General features: G+C 40.7%; 1 protein-coding gene across 1 annotated transcript in view; it reads right to left on the bottom strand.

Annotated features, from left to right (window-relative positions):
• LOC105996568 (transmembrane protein 110-like) overlaps window positions 1-22,864 on the bottom strand; it is a 50,069-nt gene that overhangs the window by 13,435 nt on the left and 13,770 nt on the right. Inside the window, exons 3-5 of the mRNA XM_013030721.1 lie at window positions 7,635-7,765; window positions 5,785-5,833; window positions 1,780-1,875 (exon numbers count right to left, since the gene is read on the bottom strand). Of these exons, the coding sequence (XP_012886175.1) occupies window positions 1,780-1,875; window positions 5,785-5,833; window positions 7,635-7,765 (276 nt within the window). The remainder of the gene's footprint in view (window positions 1-1,779; window positions 1,876-5,784; window positions 5,834-7,634; window positions 7,766-22,864) is intronic.

Raw genomic sequence — 22,864 nt, 5'->3', positions numbered from 1 at the left:
ATGCTCATCGTGGTAAGCCTTGACCTAGACTTGCTCTGGGGGCTGGCAGCCTTAAATGTACCCATACAAGAAGTTGCAGAGGTCATGGATGTCACTTCCAGGTGCCTGACAACAAGATGCTAATATTCAACACTTTGAGGGAACAATGGGAGGACTAAAGCTTGAAGAACTTCAAGTGGTCTTGACAAAGCCAAGATTCAAAAGAGGAAATGGACCTGGGAACAGCCAAGGAAATCAACAAGGAAATAAAACTTAATTAACAACAAAAATCCACTCACTGAATTTGCTCTCTCCCTAATGGTCCAACCCATGAGGCCCCACAACAGTGCTGCTGTCCCAAGATAGTCAGCAAACTAGTCCCTGAAGTCTCTTACACAAAAAGGGCAGGCCATGTGGCCCTTGCTTATTTCCATCAGCAATCATGTGCTAACAACACTTTCATACTTCTTTTTTGTAGTGCTAGGTACAGAATCCAGGGCCTTGTGCACTTAGGGAAATGTGCTCTCACAAAGCTTCCTCATAAGCTGTTACTTTAAAGAGAACTTTACTGATTTGGGAAAGGCCCAACGATTGGAGGGAGGGCTAGAAGTCACGCCCACAGTGACCGCTCTCTCATAAAGCCCATTTCCACTTTCCTTCACCAAGGAGAGGCCCCTTGTCCATCTGTCCTCCCTTGAAGGCCCTGTACCCAGGTATGGATGAGCACTGCTGGCCACAAACACCAGCAATCTGGAGGAGATAAAATGGGAAACAAGGTCATGACCTTAAAAACAAGCTCCAGGACATTGAGACGGACTGCAGGGAGATTCCAAGCAGTTGAGACCTTTACAAAGGCTACCATAGCCATATAAGCACAGCTCTCCAACATCAGAAAGCACATGTTATACTTAGTTCCCAGCAGGCCAGAAAACCAGCCTAAAGGGAGGATGACAGATTTTTCCTGCCTGCCTTCCTCTTTAACGTCGCAAGGTGTCACTCTCAGACCAGATATAAAACAGCACTGGCTTCCACAGCAATTTCTCCTCTGCCCCAAGGCTATGGCTCTCAGATACTCACATCTAATTAATGCCAAGTGCTACTCACACCTGAGTTCTCACATCTGAAACCCAGTCTGAAAACAACAAGGACAACAGATGTACCTGCTGGCATTACATTCATTCATTCACTTGCTAAATACTTGTTGAAACTGCTAGGCTGATGTCTTGGGAAATGAAGACCAACCTCTATACCATGTATTCAACCAATGGGAGATGGGCAGATAGCAGGGCACCATGTGGACTCTGAGCCCATCACACTATAACTTAAGCTATAACTACTCTGTACCAACTATAATGTGAGGATAATAAAGGTATCTATAGGGTAGGGCTGCTCCACAGGTACAAGGAGGCAGAAGAGAGCCTGGATGAAGGAAATACACCTCCTTTGCCACTCTACCTTCTAACAGAAGGGCTGGCAATGAGGACAAAATTTCAGGGCCAATTAAGGTTTCAGACAGATTGCCCTGGGTGCTATGTGGCACTCTTCACTGACAAGGCTGAACGACCTATATTCTTTAGTGTAAATTGTCAATAATGGCTTTGCCCCTGAATGGCTGAGTTGACAGGAAAGCTCTGTTCCAGTGCCCTGAGACCCAACTGATCATTTAGTATGAGTTCATGGCAGCATGCAAAGGAACACAAAGGAGAAAGGGGGCACTCTCCCCAAGCTAGAAGGGGAGGGCTAGAAGAAGAAAGCATGCTGAGGACAGATCTTGACCACATGTGAATATATGGCACTTACAGTGAACAAGGGTCCTCTTCAGTAAGGTCTGCTAGGTACACATTTGCAAAGTGGATGAAGAGCATCCCTATGGCTTGTTTGGAAGTATCTAAAAACCTGCACAAAAGAACCATTAAAGTTATCAACTGGACAGAGGAGTAATAATTTGTGAAAAATGAACAGAACTAGAACCATCCAAACCAACTTTGTGACTGGGCCAGAATCCCTAAACTCAGTGTCAGAGGGGAGTGACTCAAGGACAAATGTGCATAAGACACAGGGGGAAGGGGTCCCCAGATCTGATCTTTAACAGGTCCCTGCCCTGTCCTAAGGCAAAAGTTAAATACCCAGAAAAAAGAGAACCAGTAAAGGGGAAAATAAGAGTAAGAATTATCTACATTCAACAGTATGTCTATAAGAACAAGTAAATTAAATAGATGCTTAACATTTAATAAAGGGATTTTTATCACAAGGATTTATCAAGGTCTTACTTGAAAGGAAATGACTATTCTGTCAGCACAGAAGTGAGCTTAAGGGCTGGGAAGGTAGCTCAGTGGTAGAGCGCTTGCCTTGCATGCCTGAGGCCCTGGGTTTGATTCCTCAGCCCCACATAAGCAAAAAGAAAAAAGCCGGAAGTGGTGCTATGGCTCAAGTGGTAGAGTGCTAGCCTTGAGCTGAAGAACTGAGGGACAGCGCCCAGGCCCAGAGTTCAGGCCCCACAACCGGACCTCCCCCCCCCCCCAAAAAAAAGAAGTTTAAGGCAGTTTACAAAGGTGGCTTCTTATGGGCACCAGGCTATCCTGAAGGGTTCTGTTCTTCCAAGTGACTTACTATTTTAGACTTTTGTCCCTGGAATCTATTTCTTTTTTTTTAACTGTATTTTTTGTCTTTTCTTTTATGCTCCTGGGGATGGAACCCAGGATGTTGCACTTGCTAGGCAAGCGCTTTGCCACTGAGCTACATCCCAGCCATGGAATCTATTTCTGAAGCTCAGTTTTGTTCATATTATGAATAATAAACTGCCACTGTAGGGTCGTTCTATGTGAAATGTCTGACAAATACGTATCGAAGTATCCGTAAGGAGACCACACTTGGATTCTTTCCTCATTTCTGACCCAGAGCTCCCAAACCCATTGAAATTTCTCATATGCCAACAATGCTAGGGGCATCTTTTGTCTTTCATGCTTGCTAGGCAGATACTCTAACACTTGAGAACTGGTCCCTAACTCTTTTAGGCTTTATTTTTTCAGATTGGCTCCTAAACCTCTCAAACTTCTGCCTAGGGCTGGACTCAAACAGCTACTTCCTAACTTCTACTTCTCAGGATTACAAGTACAGACCATTAGGCCCAGCTTGTTCTTTGAGATAGGATCTAACTTTTTGCCCAAACTGGCTTCAAACATCTTTCTTCCTATCTCTCTTCCCCAAGTAGCTAGGATTACAGATGTGAGCCACTGTACTTATTTTTTTGTTTTGTTTTTTGATCCTAGTTCCTGTTAAGGGGCTCCTACTCCTTTGAAATGTTCTGGGTGATGGGAATAACTTTGTTCTACTGAGGTGACTATGGTACCAGGAGGGCTTCAGAAAAGGGAAAATAACCAGAAAGACCAAGCCATAATTAGAAGCTTAAAAACTTTCAGCACCCCCATCCTCCAGGGAAAGGAGAAGGGCTGGAGTCTGAGTTAAAAGAAAATCCTAACTACATGATAAAGTTTCTATAAAAATCCTTAAATTCAGCCGGGCACTGGTGGCTCACGCCTGTAATCCTAGCTACTCAGGAGGCTGAGATCTGAGGATCGCGGTTCAAAGCCAGCCCGGGCAGGAGAGACCGTGAGACTCCTATCTCCAATAAACCACCAGAAAACCGGAAGTGGCGCTGTAGCTCAAGTGGTAGAATGCTCGCCTTGAGCTGAAGAGCTCAGGGACAGCACCCAGGCTCAGAGTTCAAGCCCCACGACCGACAAAAAACAACAACAACAACAACAAAAATCCTTAAATTCTGAGTGCTCTAGAGCTGGTGATGAAATATACATGCAGAGTATTTTACATCCCAAATCAATAGGCATGGAAGCACCTATGCTTAGCATCTATCAGGTTTTGTTTACTATATATACCTCTTCACTAGGTGTTCATCTTGTGGAAGATAATATTGTTCACCTGATTGTATTGAAAAAACCTTAGATTAGAAAGGTGTACTGTCTGGATATATGTGGAGGAATTTCCAGAGATTAGGTGAGGACTCTGACCTATTGATGAATTAATACTGTGATGGATTCATAATATGATGGCATTATTAAAGGTGGTGAACAGAAGTAGGCTATTGGAGGCATATCTGTTGTGGTTATATCCTGCATTTTCCCCTTCCTCTGTTTCCTGGCCACCATGATGTGAGCTGCTCTGTTATGCCATGTTCTCTGTACTATAATGGACTGGTGTCTCTGAAATGGTAAAAATTAATAACACCTTTTTTTTTTTTTTGGGTCCGGTCATGGGGCCCTTCAGCTCTTCAGCTCAAGGCTAGCACTCTACCACTTGAGCCACAGCGCCACTTCCAGCTTTTTTCTTTTTGTTTATGTGGTGCTGAGCAATCGAACCCAGGGCCTCATGCATGCAAGGCAAGCACTCTACCACTGAGCCACCTTCCCAGCCCTAATAACTCCTTTTTTTAAGTTGTGGATGTCAAACATTCTGTTATAGCCATGAGAAGCAAAATCTTTATTCTTCATAATGAACCAGTGTATGTAAATGTTTTCCTGAATTTTGAGCGCCTCCTCTGAGAGGGTTGTGGGGGACCCCCTGATTTCATAAGTTAGGAATGGAGTTAGCATACAAGGTGGGATCCTCCAGATAGTATTAGAATTAAAGTATGGGACACTTAGTCTGGTAGTTGGATTGTCAGAAAATCAGTTGGTGTAAGGAGAAAAGTCCCACATATTTGTTTTAAAAATAGTTTTCTTGCCGGGCACTGGTGGCTCACGCCTGTAATCCTAGCTACTCAAGAGGCTGAGATTTGAGGATCATGGTTCAAAGCCAGCCTGGGCAGGAAAGTTCGTGAGATTCTTATCTCCAATAAACTGCTAGAAAACCGGAAGTGGTGCTGTGGCTCAAGCAGTAGAGCATTTGCCTGTAGAGCTGAAGAGCACAAGGACAGCGCCCAATCCCAGAGTTCAAGCCCCACAACCGACAAAAAAAAAAAAAAAACTTTTCTTTTATCCTAAAGTAGTTCTGAAGACAGAGGCATTTATATGATATGTCTCATTAATTTCCAAACTTCAGATTACTTTTTTCCATACACATTTAAACTACTGAATCTAAGAACTGAAGCATAATCTAACAATGGTAAACCAAAGCCTGAAACAGAGACTGATGTACTATTTTCCATCTTCCAAAATTGGAAACAGAGTGATTAGTTGAGTGCTAATGGCTCACCTCTGTAATCCTTTCTATTCAGGAGACTAAGATTAGAATATTCAAGGTTTGAACAAGCCTGGGCAAAAAGTTTGCAAAACCCTTTCTCAATCTATGAGCTTATGGCTACTGGTATATGACAGTCATCCTAGCCAAGATCAGAAGGATTCCAATTCCAAGCATCATGAGATGCCCATCTCAACAGAAAATGCTGGGCATGGTAACACATGCATCATCGCAGCTACTGGGGAAACATAAATAAGGGATTGAAGTATAGGCTGGCTCAGGTAAAAAGTGAGATCCTACCTCAAAAATAACCAAAACAAAAAGGCTGGAGGCATGGTTCAAGTGTTAAAGCATCTCCCTAGCAACCAGAAGCCCTGGGCTCCAGTCCTAATTACTACCAAAAAAAAATTAAACAAATAAAGCTAAACTTAGTGCTTTGATATACATTGATCCTAATGATTAACTCAAAAGAATCAAATGTAACTTTTTGTTATATGTAATTTTCATATTCTGTCCTCTAAGTACCCCTCTAAGTATCCTCCCCCTAAAACAAACAAAAACCCCAACACAGTTAAAAGCATTCTAGGAGTGTGTTAACATTTTAATACATACCATATCCTCCATGGTCGTCTTTCATGCTTTGGTTCTCTGAAGCGTTTAACTGTAAGGACAGAAAGGCATTAGTTGTTTTCCAAAGCATGACAAAGCAAAATGCACATACAAGTTATTGAGTTATTAATTGGTTGTTAACATTACTATTTTTCCTCTCCCTCCTTCCCTCTGTCCCTCCCTCCCTCCCTTCCCTCTCTCTCCCCGTCCTTCTGTCTCAGTGCTAGTACTGGGGCTTGAACTCAGGGTTTTGTGATCTCATTCAGCTTGATTACTCATGGCTGTTGCTCGACAAATTGAGTATGCCTCCAGTCTTTTTTGCTGGCTAATTGGAGATACACAGACTTTTCTCTCTGGGCTGGCTTTCTCCAGGTCTCAGCCTCCTGAGCAGCTAGGATTTATAGGCCAAGGCCTTTGCTACTCACTGGCACATTCTTTTAACAAATAACAACATACAGTAAGCCCAGTGCAGCTCACAGAGGCCCTGTGTTGCTGAGGACTAGTACCATGGGTTATTCAGAAGTGGAAACTTAGGTAGAATGACTCCTCACAGGTATGCAAACTTCTTGTGACAAGGCTTACTGAGATACTACTAGAAGCAACAAAGTAGAATGTAGTTGCTTCTAACTTATGGGATATACTCCTACTTATCCAACCAGCAGTTTTACAACATGCCCACTCCAAGCCAGATACTGGGGATATAAAAGTGAAGTCAGCTGCCTAGCAACTAGAGATCAGACATAGAGAAGTACTAGAGAAGAGGCAAGTCTAAGGTTGAAGAATGACCAGACCTGCCTGCCTGCAGGAAGGGCAAGCAGTTAGGACAGGCTTCTCTGATGGAAATAATCAAGCCACGTCTTGAAGTCTGGGTAAGAATTTACCAAGCTAACTAGTGAGGAGATAGAAGATGTATTCTGGCAGAGCCAAAGGTAGGAACTTATAGGTACAGGTACAGAGCATGGAAGAGTATGTTTGTCATAATCTAATTTGGCTCAATACAGCAGAGTAACAAGAAAACCTGCTGGAGAAAGAACAGCTAAGAGGGTGACAAAGGGAATAGGGCCACTTGAAAAAGTGTCTTGAGTACTTAACCAAGGAGTCTAGAGTGAATTCTGTAGTAAAATAACAGGCAGGGAAGATTCTAAGGAGATTCAAAGACTTGATGGAATTGATTTAGAAAAGCAGCTCTGATAATTGCAAATGACAGATTTCTGGAGCGGAGGGCACCACAGGAGGATGCTGGCTGTGCTCATAGGAAGCAAGACTCTAATGTGCAAGAGTCAGCAGGCATAGGACACTCATTCAGCAATGACTTGTTTGACTTCGGTTGGCAAAGACTTCAACAAATTTGTACCTGCATCCTGGAATGTCTGCTGTCATTCTTCAATTCTGTTTACTGAAACAAACACTGAAAGTGCTGTTTACCTACGCAAAAGTATTGAAACAGACACTGATGCAAGGCTTAGAGTATGCTTCTTAACAACTGGTAGCAGGTCAGAAGCAACTTGTGGTGGAGTCCCAAGCTGCCAATGAGGTTTCAAGAGGAGCAAGGTGACAGGGAAGGAGAAAATGGTGCCTAAATAAACTCAACTCTCAATACATATAGGCAGTCCACATCTGGCAGAGAAAGGCCTGTCTATACAAGGAATTGAAAAAACAAGTCTGATGTTTGGAGAGACATGATGATATACAGACCAAGAAAGCTGATGGAATTTCAAGGAGGTCTGTCTTTTCTTGACACATCCCAGATCCAAAACCTCAACAATGCCCAAGAATCGGAAGTGAGGCCCTGAGGTTCTGTTGGCCAGAATGGCACTCAAAAGCAGGAGGCTCCTTCCCACAAGTATACTCACTTTTAAATGAGGGACTGGGGGCTTGAGACAAAATGGTCCCTCCAGCCAGAACCAGAGCTACATCATGCTCATTTAGCTCTTTGGCCTCAAGGAGACTGCGAAACATCAACCCAAAGAGGATATTCTCTTTCCTAAAAGATATACCTGAAGTATGAGTGGCAGCAATTTCCTATCAAATAGTTTAAAGGAGAACTGACACATTATATATAATTATGTTTTAAATATACATCACAAATGATAAATTATAACTACAAATAAATGGAAGTAACAATAAATCCACATTTACAATTATACTATACTACTACGACTACACTACTGGCTTCATCCTCTATTCATATACTAATACCCTAACTGCTGCTGCCCCAAAGTGTGACTATTTATATATGAGGCAATCAAGGTTAAATGAGACGTTCACCCAATATGATTGGTATGCTTTTAAGAAGTGATTAGGATACAAATATATGAGTATATAAAGAAAAGACCATACAAGGATTACACAAGGAAAGGCCTCATAAGAAATTAAATCTGCCAACTAATATCTCATCTAGGACTTCCAGCCTACAGAGAAAATGGACACCCAGTCTGATATTCTGTTGTGGCAGCCCAAGCAAACGAATTCATATGGAAACATAATAACCGACAGACTAAGTGAAGGATATTAGGGATTCATTATAACCATTACATAAGACTTCCAATAGGTTTAACATTTTTCAAATAAAAAGTTACAGAGAAAACATACTCCAGAAGAGTAAACTAGTGCAGCTATTCGAAGATCAATCTGGTAAGGTCTATCAAAATTTTAAGTGCTCTTTAGCCTGCAATGTACTTCAAGGGATGTATTCTAAAAGCGCTGGAGATACACCAAGATATTACCGCAATACTATCATAACAAAAACACTTAAAATTGAGGCTACATGAGCATATTTGGTTGTTTTGGCTGTACTTAGGATTGAACTCAGGGTAGGTACTCTACCACTTGAGACATGCCTCTAGTCATTTTTTGCTCATTGTTTTTGTTTTATGGTCTTGCTGTTGCCTGGGTCAGCCGGGACAATGATCCTCTTGTTTATATTTCATATTATATATAGCTTCATATTTTACCTCATACAGCCTTTCCTATTGGACACAGGATCTCATAAACATTTTCCTCAGGCTGGCCTCAAACCACAATCCTGACATTTTAGTCTCCTGAGTAGCTAGGATCACAGGCATGAGCTATCATGCCCAACTCTTTTGGTACTGTTTACTTGCTTGAGACAGAATTTCAGTAAGTAGCACAAGGGGGCCTCAAACATTTGATCCTTCTTCCTGTGGAATGCTAGGATTAGAGATGTGTGCCACTATGCCCAGCTGGAAGGCATGGTTTCTGAATAACTAGTGCCATTAAGATGCTAGTATTTTCCACTGTGTTAACAGGAAAGAAGCCTTGAAAGTATCTCAAGAATTGGTCAGATTCCACTCATCTCAGGTTACAGGATATAAAAGTATCAACTTAAGAATGGAATGTGGAGGTCAGTTAATTCCATAGAGGGCTATCTAGAAAGTTGTTTCTCCAAAATTCATTTCACAATGAATCTTCAGTCACCCATCACTCAAAGGCCAGCACAGCGGTGGTCCTTAGGAGCCCAGCTATCACAGGCTGTTATCCACATAGTACTGGTTTTGCAGAAATGCAAATAGAGACTTCTACTCAGACTTCAAAGGAAGCTTGGGAAGTCAGGCAATCTATGACAAAGTTGAGTTGGAGTCCTTGAATGCAGTCTTGAGAGGGTGATATGTGAAATTGGGAGTGAAGCTGAAGATGCAATAGGGACCCCAAAAAGACCATAGATAGCAAGCAGAGCCAGCCCAAGAAAGAGGCATGTGGGCCTGTGGTCAGCAAGGCCATGGGGTGAGGATGCCAAGCTCTTTGGAGCTTGATATCCTATGTATCAGTGGACATGGGCCTACAGGATTTAGTGTTTATCCTGCTGGGATTCAGTTTTGCTCTAGTCTCACTCCTCCTTTCTATACCCTATTCCTCCCTTTCTATAGCCCATTCCTCCTTTTGGGAGTGGAAATACTCTGTGATACTATATCTTAGAATACATAACTTGCACTGGGCGCCGGTGGCTCTCACCTGAAATCCTAGCTACTCAGGAGGCTGAGATCTGAGGATCGCGGTTCAAAGCCAGCCCAGGCAGGAAACTCCCTGAAACTCTTATCTCTAATAAACCACTAGAAAACCGGAACTGGCACTGTAGCTCAAGTGGTAGAGCGCTAGCCTTTAGCTGAAGAGCGCAGAGACAGCCCTCAGGTCCAGAGTTCAAGCCCCACGACCGACAAAAACAAAAAACAAAATACCATAACTTGCTTTTTTATTTTGCAGGAACTTACAGCTAAGAGTCTGTCCTGAGTCTTAGAGGAGACTTTGGACTTAAACTTTTGAGCAATACTAGAACATTACAACTTTGGGGATTCTCGGACATGGACCTTTTAATGATCTAAGTTAGAATGTTATGGCTCATTGTGTTGAAGGGTTGTTCTCCAGGCACTATTTTGGAAGTTGCTGAAGGAAGCAGGTCATTGAAGGTGTTTCCTTAGAGAGCTGTTTCTTACCACGGCCCCTCCCCATCTCATGCTTATTATCTGTCCTGAGGTAAGTAGCTCTGTGCCACAAACTTATTCTGCTCCACAATGTTCTGTTTCCTGTTCCACAAACAGTGGAGCCACCTGACCATGGACTGAAACCTCTGAAATGGAGTAAAATAAATCCTTCCTCCTTTAAATTGTTTCTCTCAAGGTATTTGTCACAGTGATAAAAAACCAACCCCAAAATGTCTTTTTTTGGGGGGAGGGTGTATGTGCTGGTATTGGGGCTTGAACTCATGATCTCATACTCTTACCTGGCTTTTTTGCTCACTGCTGTAGTTCTACCACTTGAGCCACACTTCTATTTCTAGTTGTTTTTGCTGGATAGAAGTAAGAGTCTCTAAAGTTTGTTTGTCCAGGCTGGCTTCAAACTGTGATTTTCAATCTCAGCCTCTTCCTTTTTTTAAAAAATTTATTAAGTAGTTGTACAAAAGTGTTTCAATTCAACATGTCAATTTATGACTATAACGCAGCTTGAATCACCTTCTTGAGTTGCTATGCACCTAGCTATAAAAGGCTTTCTTTAATGAAAGGGATTATAGACCAGAAAGTTTATTTTATTTATGTGTTTACTTATGTATTTGTTTATATATTTGTTGTCAGATGTGGGGCTTGAACTCAGGGCCTGAGTCTTTTTGCTCAAGGTTCAAAATGCAGTGCTAGAGCACTTTGAACCACGGTACCACACTGAGTCTCTACTAGGGTAAGTTTAAGATCATCATTACACTGTTATCCATGCATGAATAAGCTCCTCAGAACCACCAGACAGGCCAGGGCCCCCTCCCATGCTAACAGGCACAAGTTAGAATAAAGTGTTCATGGTGAGTATGATGGTTCATGCCTATAGTCCCAATTTTTGGGATATAAAGGTAGGAGAACTGTAGTCTGACACCAACTTGGCAAAATTAACTCCAGATCCTATCTAGAAAAACAAACTAAAAAGGGAAAGACTGTGTGTGTGGTTCAAGTGGTAGAGCATGTTCCTTATAATAAGTGGAAAGTACTTTGTTTAATCCCTAACCCCCATAATTTATTACACATACACTTAAATCTTTTAGGATTCCTCAGTCTCCATGCCTATTAGTGGGATTCTAATAGGCCTGCTCACAAGATGACATCCAACTACTAAGTTCTTACATTTCCATTTGTAAGTAGATTAAAAAAAAGGGAGAGATCAACCTTTGCCCATTCAGTGCACAAGCCTAGGATAGTTGTTTGTTCAAGTAATCTGTTATCCTAAACAGACTGCAGTCTCTTGGAGAACAGTGATTAAATTTCTAACTTCAGCTTTACTATATAGTTATGTATGACTCCAAAATTTACTGTCTTAGCTGCATAGTCTGACATGATTTCTTGTAAGTCTTCAGGTTAATTATCAGCCAGGGCTGCATCCTCTGAAGCCCTGCCTGAGGATCCATCCACTCCAGAGAAGGCTATGGCCTGGAGTCCTTAGCTTCTCCCACATGGGGCTCTCCATTATACTGCTTGAGTGTCCTCAATCATGGCAGCTGGCTTTCCTCAAACAAATGAGCTTATTGGGAACAAGCAAGAGGGCATACCCCAAGTTGGAAGTCCTATTAATAAGTTAATCTCAAATGCCAAGCACTGCTTCTGACATTTGATTGATCACACAGGCTAACCTTGATACAATGTGAGAGGAGACTGGGGACCAGCACGGAGGCTTGCTGCCACATTTGCCACTCTAAGTTCTCAAGAAGTTTTTACTGATCATGGCATATGTATACCTTTCCAGGGTGAACTTGAAGCAAAAGTTCATGTTCTGAACTGCTTTCAATTTAAGAGTGAGCTGATCTATTTGGCTAACAGACTTCAAAGGCAGAAAAAAAGAAGATAGGACTACACATTTACAATATTTTTTTCCATCCTTAAAGGAGACTTCCTTTGCCCTCTTCTTCCAAAACTAAACCTATGATTTAAGTTCAATTCTTTCTCTTATTCACCCAAACCAGAGAGCATCATATCAGTGAATTGAAGAAGCAGCTTACAAGGCTAGAGGGTATGGTAATAGTACTTGCCTAGTTCCACAAGGCCCTGGGTTTGACCTTCAATACTTCAAAGAAAACAATACTAACAACCCCCCACCTCCCACCCTTGAAACATATGTTAATATGTTAACGGGGGGCCGCTTGACCCAAATGATGCCATATAGGGATATCTAGATGGGCTTTGGACCTGACACAGCACATGGAGAAAGGGACTGGAGATTTCCCACATGGCTTCTCTAGGAGTTGAAAACTGCTATTGTGATAGCAGTAGTTTTCAATGTTAAGAAAGCAACTCAATCTTTTCCCATGCAGGTAATTTTCTATCACACTTAACTGCTATGACTATCTAAAGATACCAAATGTATAATCAGGCTTAGGAACTAGGCTGAAGTGGTCACTATAAGAACTAGAATCACACCAGGTGCTGGTAATCCTAGCTACTCAGGAGGCTCTGAAAATCAAGGTTCAAAGCCAGCCTTGACAAGCAAGTCTGTAAGACTCTAATCTCCAATTAACTACCAAAAAAGGGAGAAGTTCAGCTGTAGCTCATGTGGCAGAGCACTAGCCTTGAGCAAAAAGAGCTCTCAGGGACAGCACCCAGGTCCCAAGTTCAGGCCCCAGGACTGGCACAAAAAATAAAAAAACTAGAATTACTTTGTATAAGGAAGGATTCAAGTGATTCTATTCATTAAAAAAAAAAAATCTGCCTTCATTTCTCACTGGATACAGAAATAAACTTTGACAGGTTTTCCTTTCTGCAGTTTAATGATGTTGTTTCATTACATTCTGATTTGAGTAATTTCATAAAAATTCTACATTAACTCATTTATCTGCATATAATGTCTTTTTTCTTCTGGTTGCTTTTATAGTTTTCTTCCTGTCATTGTGAGTTTTTTTTTGTTTGTTTTTTGTTGGTTAGGGGGCTTGAGCTCAGGACTTGGCCACTGTCCCTAAGCTCTTTTTGGTCAAGGCTAGTGCTCTACCACTTGGAGCCACAGCTCTGCTTCTGGTTTCCTGGTTGATAATTGGAGATACAAGTCTCATGGACTTTCCTGCCCTGACTACCTCTGAACTGTGATCCTCAGATTTCAGCATCCTGAGTAGCTAGGATTATAGGTGTGAGCCAACAGCACCTAGTTTTGTCATTATTTTTCAATACTTTCATTTCACTATGGCTCAGTGTGATTTTCTTTGTACATATCCAACCTGGAGTTCATTAAGCTTCTTGGATTTCTGTTTATAGGTTTCGACAACTTTGGAAAATGTGCAGTCATTACTTTTTCAAATACTTTTTTACTCTCTCTTCTCTTTTCTGGAAATCTAATTATATACCAGTCTTCTGAGATTTTTCCATGAGTCATTATTCTTTCAGTTTTTCATCTTTCTGTGCTTCAATCTGTAAAGTTCTGTTGTTAAATTGCAAAGTTCAATAATCTATTCTTCAACAGAGTTTAATTTTCTTTGAAATCTACCCAGTGAATTTCTCAAAAATTCCATGTCTCTTTCTAAAAGTTCCATTTGGTTCACTTTAATATCTTCCTCTAATGCTACTCATTATGATCTAGATTTTCTTTAAAACATCAGTATACTTATTTTTAAAAGTCTCTTAGATAAATTGGACACCAGTGGCACATGTTTGTAATCGTAACTACTCAGGAGGCTAAAATCTGAAGATTGTGGTTCAAAGCCAGCCTGGCAGGAAAGTCCATGGGACTCTTATCTCCAATTAATTACCAAAAAGGTGAGAAGTAGAAGTGGTGCTGTGGCTCAAAGTAGAGTACTAGCCTTGAGTGAAAAAGCTCAGGGAGAGCACACAGGCTCTGAGTTCAATCCCCATGACTGACAAAAGAAAAAGAAAAAGGAGAGAAGTAGAGCTGTGGTTCAAGTGGTAGAGAGTCTAAAGCAAAAATGCTCAGGGACAGTGCCCAAGCCCTGAGTTCAAGCCCTAGAACTGGCACAAATATAAACGAATACATGAATAAATAATCTTAGGTCATTCTCTAATCTCTATAATTTTTTTAGTTTACTTATTGTGACTGACTCTTCTGACTATAGGTTAGAATTTCCTGATTCCTTTTTTTTTAATTGTGTAATTCAGAGGGGTTACAATTACATGGGCAAGATAATGAGTACATTGTAGCCTCCTCCTTTGTTTCCCCTTCCCATCCTCCCTCCATCCCCCCACCCATTTTTTTTTTTTTTTGTCGGTTGTGGGGCTTGAACTCTGGGCCTGCGTGCTGTCCCTGTGCTCTTCAGCTCAAGGCGAGTGCTCTACCGCTTGAGCCACAGTGCCACCTCCAGTTTTCTAGTGGTTCATTGGCGGTAAGAGTCTCATGGATGTTCCTGCCTAGGCTGGCTTTGAATCATGATCCTCAGATCTCAGCCTCCTGAGTAGCTAAGATTACAGGTGTGAGCCACCAGCGCCCAGCGAGAATTTCCTGATTCTTATGTCCAAAAAATTTTAATTGGAGCTATGTATTATGTTAGTGACACTATTGTTTAGATTTTGTCATCTTCCTTTAATGAGTATTGAAATTTGAGCAAGAAGTTTGTAGAGCAGCTTTATCTGCTTGAGGATTTGATTCTGCTTTTCTTTTAAATCTTGAAGTATAATTTACATATCCAAAAATATATCTACATTAATAAATTAAGTTGAATGAGTTGTAGTGACTTTATCTATAATAAAGCTACAGGAATTTCCATCACCTCAGAGAGTTCTTTCAAGTCCCTTTGCAGTCAGTCCATCTACTACTCCAAGATAACCACGAATTTGTTTTATTATGCATTAGAATTCCTTGTTCTAGAGTTTTATATAAATGGAGTCATTTGCTCAGCACATTTAGTCATGGGATTCAATCATGTTGTTGCATGTAGCAGTAATTATCCCTGACATTTATTATATGATATAAACACTGTAATTTGCATATTGAATCATGTATTGATGAACATTTGGACTATTTATAATTTGACTCAATTATGAATGAAGCTGCTATGAATATTCATACATGAATTTCTCAGTGGTCATATGTGTTCTTTTCTCCTGGGTAACATAAAGGTGAAACTGCTGGGCTGTATGGAACCAGAAGTTTTCTAAGAAACTGTCAAAGTTTTCCAAGGTGGTTGTGTCATTTTGTATTTCCAAGAGCAATGTATGAGAGCTCCAAAGTTTGTATTTTCTTCTAAACTTGGTATTGTTCATCAGTCTTTTAAAAATTTAGCCATTATTGTGGGTGTATACTGGTATCTTCATTATTTTAAATACCATTTCCCTGATGACTAATGAAGACTGAACATCTTTACATGTGCTTATTTACAATTTGTGTATCTTCTCTGGAGAAATGTCTATCCATATCCTATGCCTATTTTTGTTGTTGTTGTTCGTAGGTCTTGAACTTTGGGCTTGGGCACTGCCCCTGTGCTCTTCAGCTCAAGGCGAGTGCTCTACCGCTTGAGCCACAGCACTACTTCCGGTTTTCTAGTGGTTTATTGGAGATAAGAGTCTCATGGACTTTCCTGCCAGGGCTGGCTTTGAACCGCGATCCTCAGATCTCAGCCTCCTGAGTAGCCAGGATTACAGGCGTGAGCCACCGGTGCCTGGCTTTCCTCTGTCTATTTTTAAACTGCATTTTTGTTTTGTAAAATGTCTTGTCATTGCTTAAAGCAGGTGGTCACATAGATTCATGTTGTAAATATTTTCACCTAGTTTGTAGCATGCTTTTTTCTTTAAAAAATCATTATTTTTAATTGACAAGTCATAACTGTATTTATAGGGTACAGCATAATGCTTTATATACATACACAATGTGAAATGACTAAATTAAGCTAATTAGCATATCTGTAACTTCACCATTTTTTGTAGTGAGACATCTGAAATTTACTACCGCTGCTATTCTGAAGTACAGGTTATGTATCCCTTATTGAAATGCTTGGGATCAGAAGTATTTCAGATTTTTATTTTTCAGATTTTGGAATAGTTGCATAGACTTCACTGGTTGAGCATCCCTAATCCAAAATCTGAAACTTTTTCAGTGTCATGTTGGATTTTGGATATTCACTCTATATATGATAAATTATTCCTGACTATAGTCACTTGAAATGCAAGGGGTCTCAAAGCGAATCCTCTTGCTTGAAACTTTGTGCCCTCTGATAATAATTCTTCATTTCCCCCTCTTCCTTTTCCTATATGTTATTTCTTAATAGTTTATTTTATTTTTTTTTGGTCAGTAGTGGGGCCTGAACTCTGGGCCTAGATGCTGTCCCTTGGCCCTTCAGCTCAAGGCTAGCGCTCTACCACTTGAGCCACAGTGCCAGTTCCAGCTTTTTTTTTTCTGCTTATGTGGTGCTGAGGAATCGAACCCAGAGCCTCATGCATGCAAGGCAAGCACTCTACCACTGAGCCACCTTCCCAGCCCCCTTAATAGTGTATTTTGAGAAATATGAATTCTTATGAAATCTAGTTTATGATTTTTTAATAGCTCAGGCTATTATGTCCTAAGAAATCTTTGCCCACGGTCAGAAAGATTGTTTTCTTTTTCATTCCCATTTCAACATGATCTGTGATCTATTCCTAGTCTTATTTTTATAGTATACTGTGGCACACACACACACACACACACACACACACGCATCTGGTTCATAGTTCTTGGCTCATTACTTTCTTCTTCAAGATTGGCCAACTGGAATTTCTTTCTCCCCAGATGGGACAAAAAAAATCTAACTTTCTCCTACCTTTCTGTCTCTACTTGGTCATAAATAAATTCTTTGACCTACATTGTCTGCCTGTAGATTTTAAGACTCTCATTTTAGAAGGAATCCTACTGAAGAATCTGGAAAGGCCTTGTTGACTTTTCCCTACTTGTGTATTAGGTCATCGTATTTTTTCTCAATCACATTTCAACATGGTCATTCATGTTTCAACCATGCCTATGCAAAATCTCCATAAAGCCCCAAAAGTAGATTTGGAGTTTCCAAGTAACTGAATACCTGGAGGTTCCTGGAGGCAGTACATCTGCAAAGATCATAAGCATTCTATCCTAAGCATCTCTCATTGGTACCCTTTGCAATAAACCACCAGATCTAAGGATACGCTTTCCTGAATTCTGTGAGCTACTTGGGCAAGTTAATTGAACCAAGGTTGATGGCTGAGGGAACCTTGATGTCTAGCCAGTGGGTCAGAACCTCAAATATAACCACCAGGAACTTAAAAGCAATGGGACATGCAGTCTGAGTCACAACTGACACTAACTCCAAGAAGATAATGTCAAACATAATGGGACTGAATTTGAGGACAGGTATCTGCTGCTATGGAAACTGACTGCTTGCTAGAACTGACTAATTGGGGAAGGGAAATTAGTTTCTTTGGCCCATCTGTCACTATCTTTGGCCTGGCCATTATCATTACAAAGAATTCTGATGTCTCCTGGTCCTAGAAATGGCTCTACTTATGGCTACCAGCAGTTCTCGCCTTTGCTTCACTAGTTTCATCCCAGCCACACAGATGAGTATTCACCAAAAATCTCAAGGAACCCCAGAGTAATGTCTAAAGCTTTTCCTCTGTGTAAAATCCCAGTTGCTTTGTCCTCCGTTTTGCCCTCTTAATGCATCAAGATTCAAGACACAGGCTCTGCTTAGGCTCCTCCTCACTACCATGAGAGTAGAAGTTGCCTCTAGGCAGAATGTTAGGGGAAGACCACAGGCTCACCTTCATATTTCCTTTCCCTCAGGAATTACTTGTATGAGCAGCTTGTCCAATGTTTACAAATATTTCATATATTTTTCTACAATGGTTGTCCTCAAATATTTCATATATTCTAGTCTCTGTCCTGGTTATTCTAAAAAAGGGCAAGTTCCATACCATTTATTCCTTCATGGGCAAAAGCTTCTTCATCCACTTGTGTACAAGTGCAAGTGTCAAATTTAGCTATACAGGAGCATTACTCTGGCTTCATTGGAATCCCCACTGGATTCCAATTTCAAAATGACAAGTCTTTGGCTTTTCCCAGTCCATCTACCATATCCAGAAAAGACAGCACTGGTATTCTCAATGAAAAATCCAAGCAGGTCAGGGTCAATGAGCAAACAGTGTTTAAGATGACTACTTGTAGAGGGAAACAGGAGGCCTGCAAGAGTTAGGAAGTAGTATCCTGTATTATGTAGTGCAAGGGTATACTACATACAACAAATAGTAGAGGAAAGCCCAGGAAAGCAATAAGATCCACTGGGTATGAATCTTGTTTTGCCATTTAAGGGGTTATCATAACCTTGGACAAGTCACTGAACTGCTTAGTGCCACAGTTTCTTAAAGTTTAAAATACAATAAAAGTATTTATCTTAGAGGACTAATATGAAGAGTAAAGGAGTTACCATATGCAAAAACTAGGCATATAATAAGCCCTTTACAAATAAATCTCAGTCATCAAAAGAGTTCCTAGATCCAACTGGCTACAGTACCTTCTCTCTGCTTATGCCATAACTTTCCAACCAGGGAGGGTTTACAAACAGCACTAAGAATATATTTTGTTTGCAGTTTCAAAAGAACACTCTGAAGCTGTAGCTTAGTAGCATGGATGCTTGCTTAGTATGGGTGAGGATCAACGTTCAATTTTCAGCATTGAAAGAAAAAGAAAGCATCTCCTCTCTGTAAGTTACTTTTTAGTTACAAAAGAAAAAAAAAACATACTTTCACTGAGGGATTTAAGGTTGGGATACACTAGGCTGCATCAACATCTCTACCAAAAACATGTAAGCTGGACATAATCACAAGACAGATATCAAACAATCTCAACAGCCCAATCTAGGAATTCTTTCAAGTCTCTGACATGCATGAGGCCCTGGGTTTGAAACCTCAGCACCACATAAGCAAAAAGAAAAAAGCCAGAAGTGGCATTGTGGCTCAAGTGGTAGAGCGCTAGCCTTGAGCTGAAGTGCTGAGGGATAGCACCCAGGCCCAGAGTTTAGGCCCCAAGACCGGACCCCCCCCCCACACACACACAAAAAAGAAAGGACAAAGACAGGCTGAAGAACTATTCAAGACTAAGAAAGACTAAACAGATGTGGCAACTAGATGTGAAGTATGACCCTGGACCAGGAAAAATTAGCTGTGCCAGTCTTTAGTTGGCTGATGAAATCTGAATATGGATATACATTAACACATTAATGTTAAATTTTCTGAGTTTGATTTTGCTTTTGTTTGGGCGGGGGGAGTACTGGGGTTTGAATTCAGAGCCTCATGTTTTGCTAGGCAGGCCCTCTACCACATGAGCCATGCTGAGTCCTTTGTGCTTTCAGTTATTTTTGAGATATGGTCTTTAATGTTTGTCTATGCCAGCCTGGATGGCAATTTTTCTATTTATACTTCCTGGGTAGGTGGGATCACAGACCTGAGCCACCATGTCCAGCTAGTGGTTGACATAGGTTTCACGAACTTTTGCCAAAGCTGGCCTCAACCTTGATCCTCCCGATTGCTGCCTCCCAAATAGCTGTAATTACAGAAGTGACCCCTATACCTAGCTAAATTTCCTGAGTTTTGACAACTGTACTGTGCTATGTAAGAGAACACTCACATCCTCAAAAAATGCACATTACTTAGTATGCAGTTAGGAGACAAACATCTTGGTCTCCTACTTCTCAATTGTTCCCTACTCAGGAGCATTTAAGAGGTAATCTAAAAGATGCTTTTGCTGGGCCTTGTGAATTAGCTAAAAGCTGAACACTCAGTCCCACCCTCCTCATGTGCCCTTTTATCTGAGATATTCCCTACTGCAATCACTTTACCATCACCTTGGGCTCCTCAAAGAATAAGATTCACCAATTCACTGCGAAATAACTTTTGTGACAAAGGACGAATTGGTCCTCAAACAAACAATGCTATCTTATCATCTTTAAAAAAAAAAGGCAAAAAACTCAGAAGACCACCTACTAGTAACTTGGCTCTATTCTGTTCCAATGGAAAACTAATAACTTTTCCTGATTTGGTCCAAGGACAAAGAGTGAGCTAGTGGTCAGTGAGACCACATCTGTGATTTTGGGAATGTTTTAACTATATAAACCTTTCTCACCCCCTGTCCCCAATTCTATTTAGACTATAACCAATGTCTATTGGTTGTAGACTGACTGAAGATGTTATTAAGTGCTGCCATTTGACAAATTTTTCTCTGCTTTTTATGTCTCTTTATTTGGCAATATAGGGGTGATTTGCTGGACCCTGGAATTGGGCCTAGGGTAAAAACCAGTTTCAAGCAGACTTGTTCTGAAGCACTTTCCCAAGCATCACATGCTCTACCATGTGCTAGCAGAGGCCTGGCAGGCAGACCAGACAGATCAGGGAATGCAGAGGCAGATGAAGCAGGGTCCTGGATATGTCTAATAGACTGGGAAGGTCCTACAGACTTCAAGGAGAAAGAGTAAAGGCTAATGTGGTTAGGAAGAGTTTCTTGGAAGATGATTAGGATATGATTAGTGGGAAGGAAGATAAACATAGGAAACAGAAAGAGAAAATAGTTTTGACAGAAATAGAGGCTGTGAAAGGGACAGCATGGGGCATCTTGCTGCATCCTAGTATTTGGTAACAGGATACTTCTGTTTGGTCCAGGTTGTAGGGAAGACTATGATGAATGCAACACCTGCAGAGCAGGAAAAGCTTGCAAAGGATGTAGCAGTGGCCAAGGAACCTAGCTGTCCTGCAAGCTACCACATAACATCTCAGCAGCTTCAGCCAAAGGGAATTCCTTGACATAAATTCCATGAGACAGAATAGGGGCTAGTATATACCTTAAATGATGTCCCTACCCATCCTCCACATCTTTATACCTCACACTACCCTCAACCAAATTTCAGCCTCAGGTATTGTCCACATGGGCCTGACCTAGGACTTCTACGATTCCATGCTATGATGGCTTGTCCCACACTTAGCAGTTACAGTAGAACTCAGCTCCACACTTTCACTTTCTGCATATTGCCCCAAAGATTTTTCTCTGCTTAGGATATTAGTAATTGCTTATTTAAATACACACTGAAAAAAGAATCAATATAATCTGCTAAATGAAATAATAGGTTAAAGCATCCCTGTTTACTCAAATTCAACAGAATTATATATATACATATTATAAATACTGACTGTAATATATAAATATTAAACATATAAATAACATGAAATACTTAAATATAACATTAATATAAATATGTCATCTATATCTTGTGTATTATAAATATATAATATATAAAATATATTTTATTATATTTAAATAATATGGAATTTTTATATAAATTATATATGTATATAACTTATGTGATATCATAACAGAGAAATCTAAGGATGGAATTATAAACTCAGGGTTCTTCAAAGAAAAAAATACCTCCTCTTACATTGACTGTAGGATTCCAACACTTATTCCTGTCTCTAACCTCTCCTGAGATTCTGCATCCTGCTTTGCTCCAAAGTTCAGACCAGAAATAGAAACAGCAACTTGGAATCTGTGGTCTGATGCCTCAGACACCCAATGGCAAAGCCAGCAAGTGTAGAAATCACATGTGTGGCACACACCTGTTCAAAGGAGCCTCCTGCACACTCTATGCTTTGTCCACAATGCCCCCCCACACACACACGGAGTTAGGGTTCTCACTGTAATGGCCTCTAAGTATTTCAGACCAAATAAAGAGCATACTCAAAGGCAACAGGCCAATTTAGCCATGACACTTGTACTGTACAGTCTGTGCAGGAGGACACAGCATGTGTTGTGGCTCATTTTAACTAATTGTTTTTCTTTAATTTCCCCTTAATCTCCAGTTTTTAAATGCATTGTTAACTACTTTATATATCATTTCATTTTATTAATCAAATGTTTTCTTTGAAGACAGAAAAGTCCATGCAGCATATTTGCTTAAGAGGTCTAACAATACTCAAAGAAGCTGAGTACTCGTAGCTCATGCCTGTAATACTAGCTACTCAGGAAGCTGAGATCTGGGGATCTCAGCCAGCCCAGGCAGGAAAAATTCCATGAGACTCTTTATCTCTAATTAACGACCAGAAAATCAGAAGTACAGCTGTGACTCAAAGTTGTCAAATGCTAACCTTGAGTGAAAAAGCTCAGGGACAGTGCCCAGACCGAGTTCAAGCTCCGCAACCAGTCAAAACAATAACAACAACAAAAATAAAACCACCAAAACCACGGAAAGACTAGAACAAAAGCTAAGGGAGAAAAATGTAGGTTTGAAGCTAGGTGTGGCAATACATGCCTGTAATCCTAGCTATTAGGTAGAAGCAGAAGCAGGAGTATCATGAGTTCAAGACCAGCTCAAGCATTTTTAATGGGATTTCATCTTAAAAACCAAAATAATAATAATTTTAAAAAAGATTGTGTGTGGAGGGAGCTCAAATAGTAAAGTGCTTGCCTAGCATGAAGAAGGCCTTAGGCTCAAGGCTCCAGTGCTGCAAAAAACAAACGTGTTTGGCTTCAAAAGAGTCCTGCCCTACTGTCTACAGCTTTGTTTAAATAGAAAGGAAGGAAGGAAGGAAGGAAGGAAGGAAGGAAGGAAGGAAGGAAGGGAGGGAGGAAGGAAGGAAGGAAGGAAGAAAGGAAGGGAGGGATGGAGGAA

The sequence above is a fragment of the Dipodomys ordii genome, unplaced genomic scaffold, assembly GCF_000151885.1.
Source record: "Dipodomys ordii isolate 6190 unplaced genomic scaffold, Dord_2.0 Scaffold132, whole genome shotgun sequence".
NCBI lineage: Eukaryota > Metazoa > Chordata > Mammalia > Rodentia > Heteromyidae > Dipodomys > Dipodomys ordii.
Note: the sequence above shows the minus strand (reverse complement) of the source record. Positions and strands in the feature narration are given on the sequence as shown.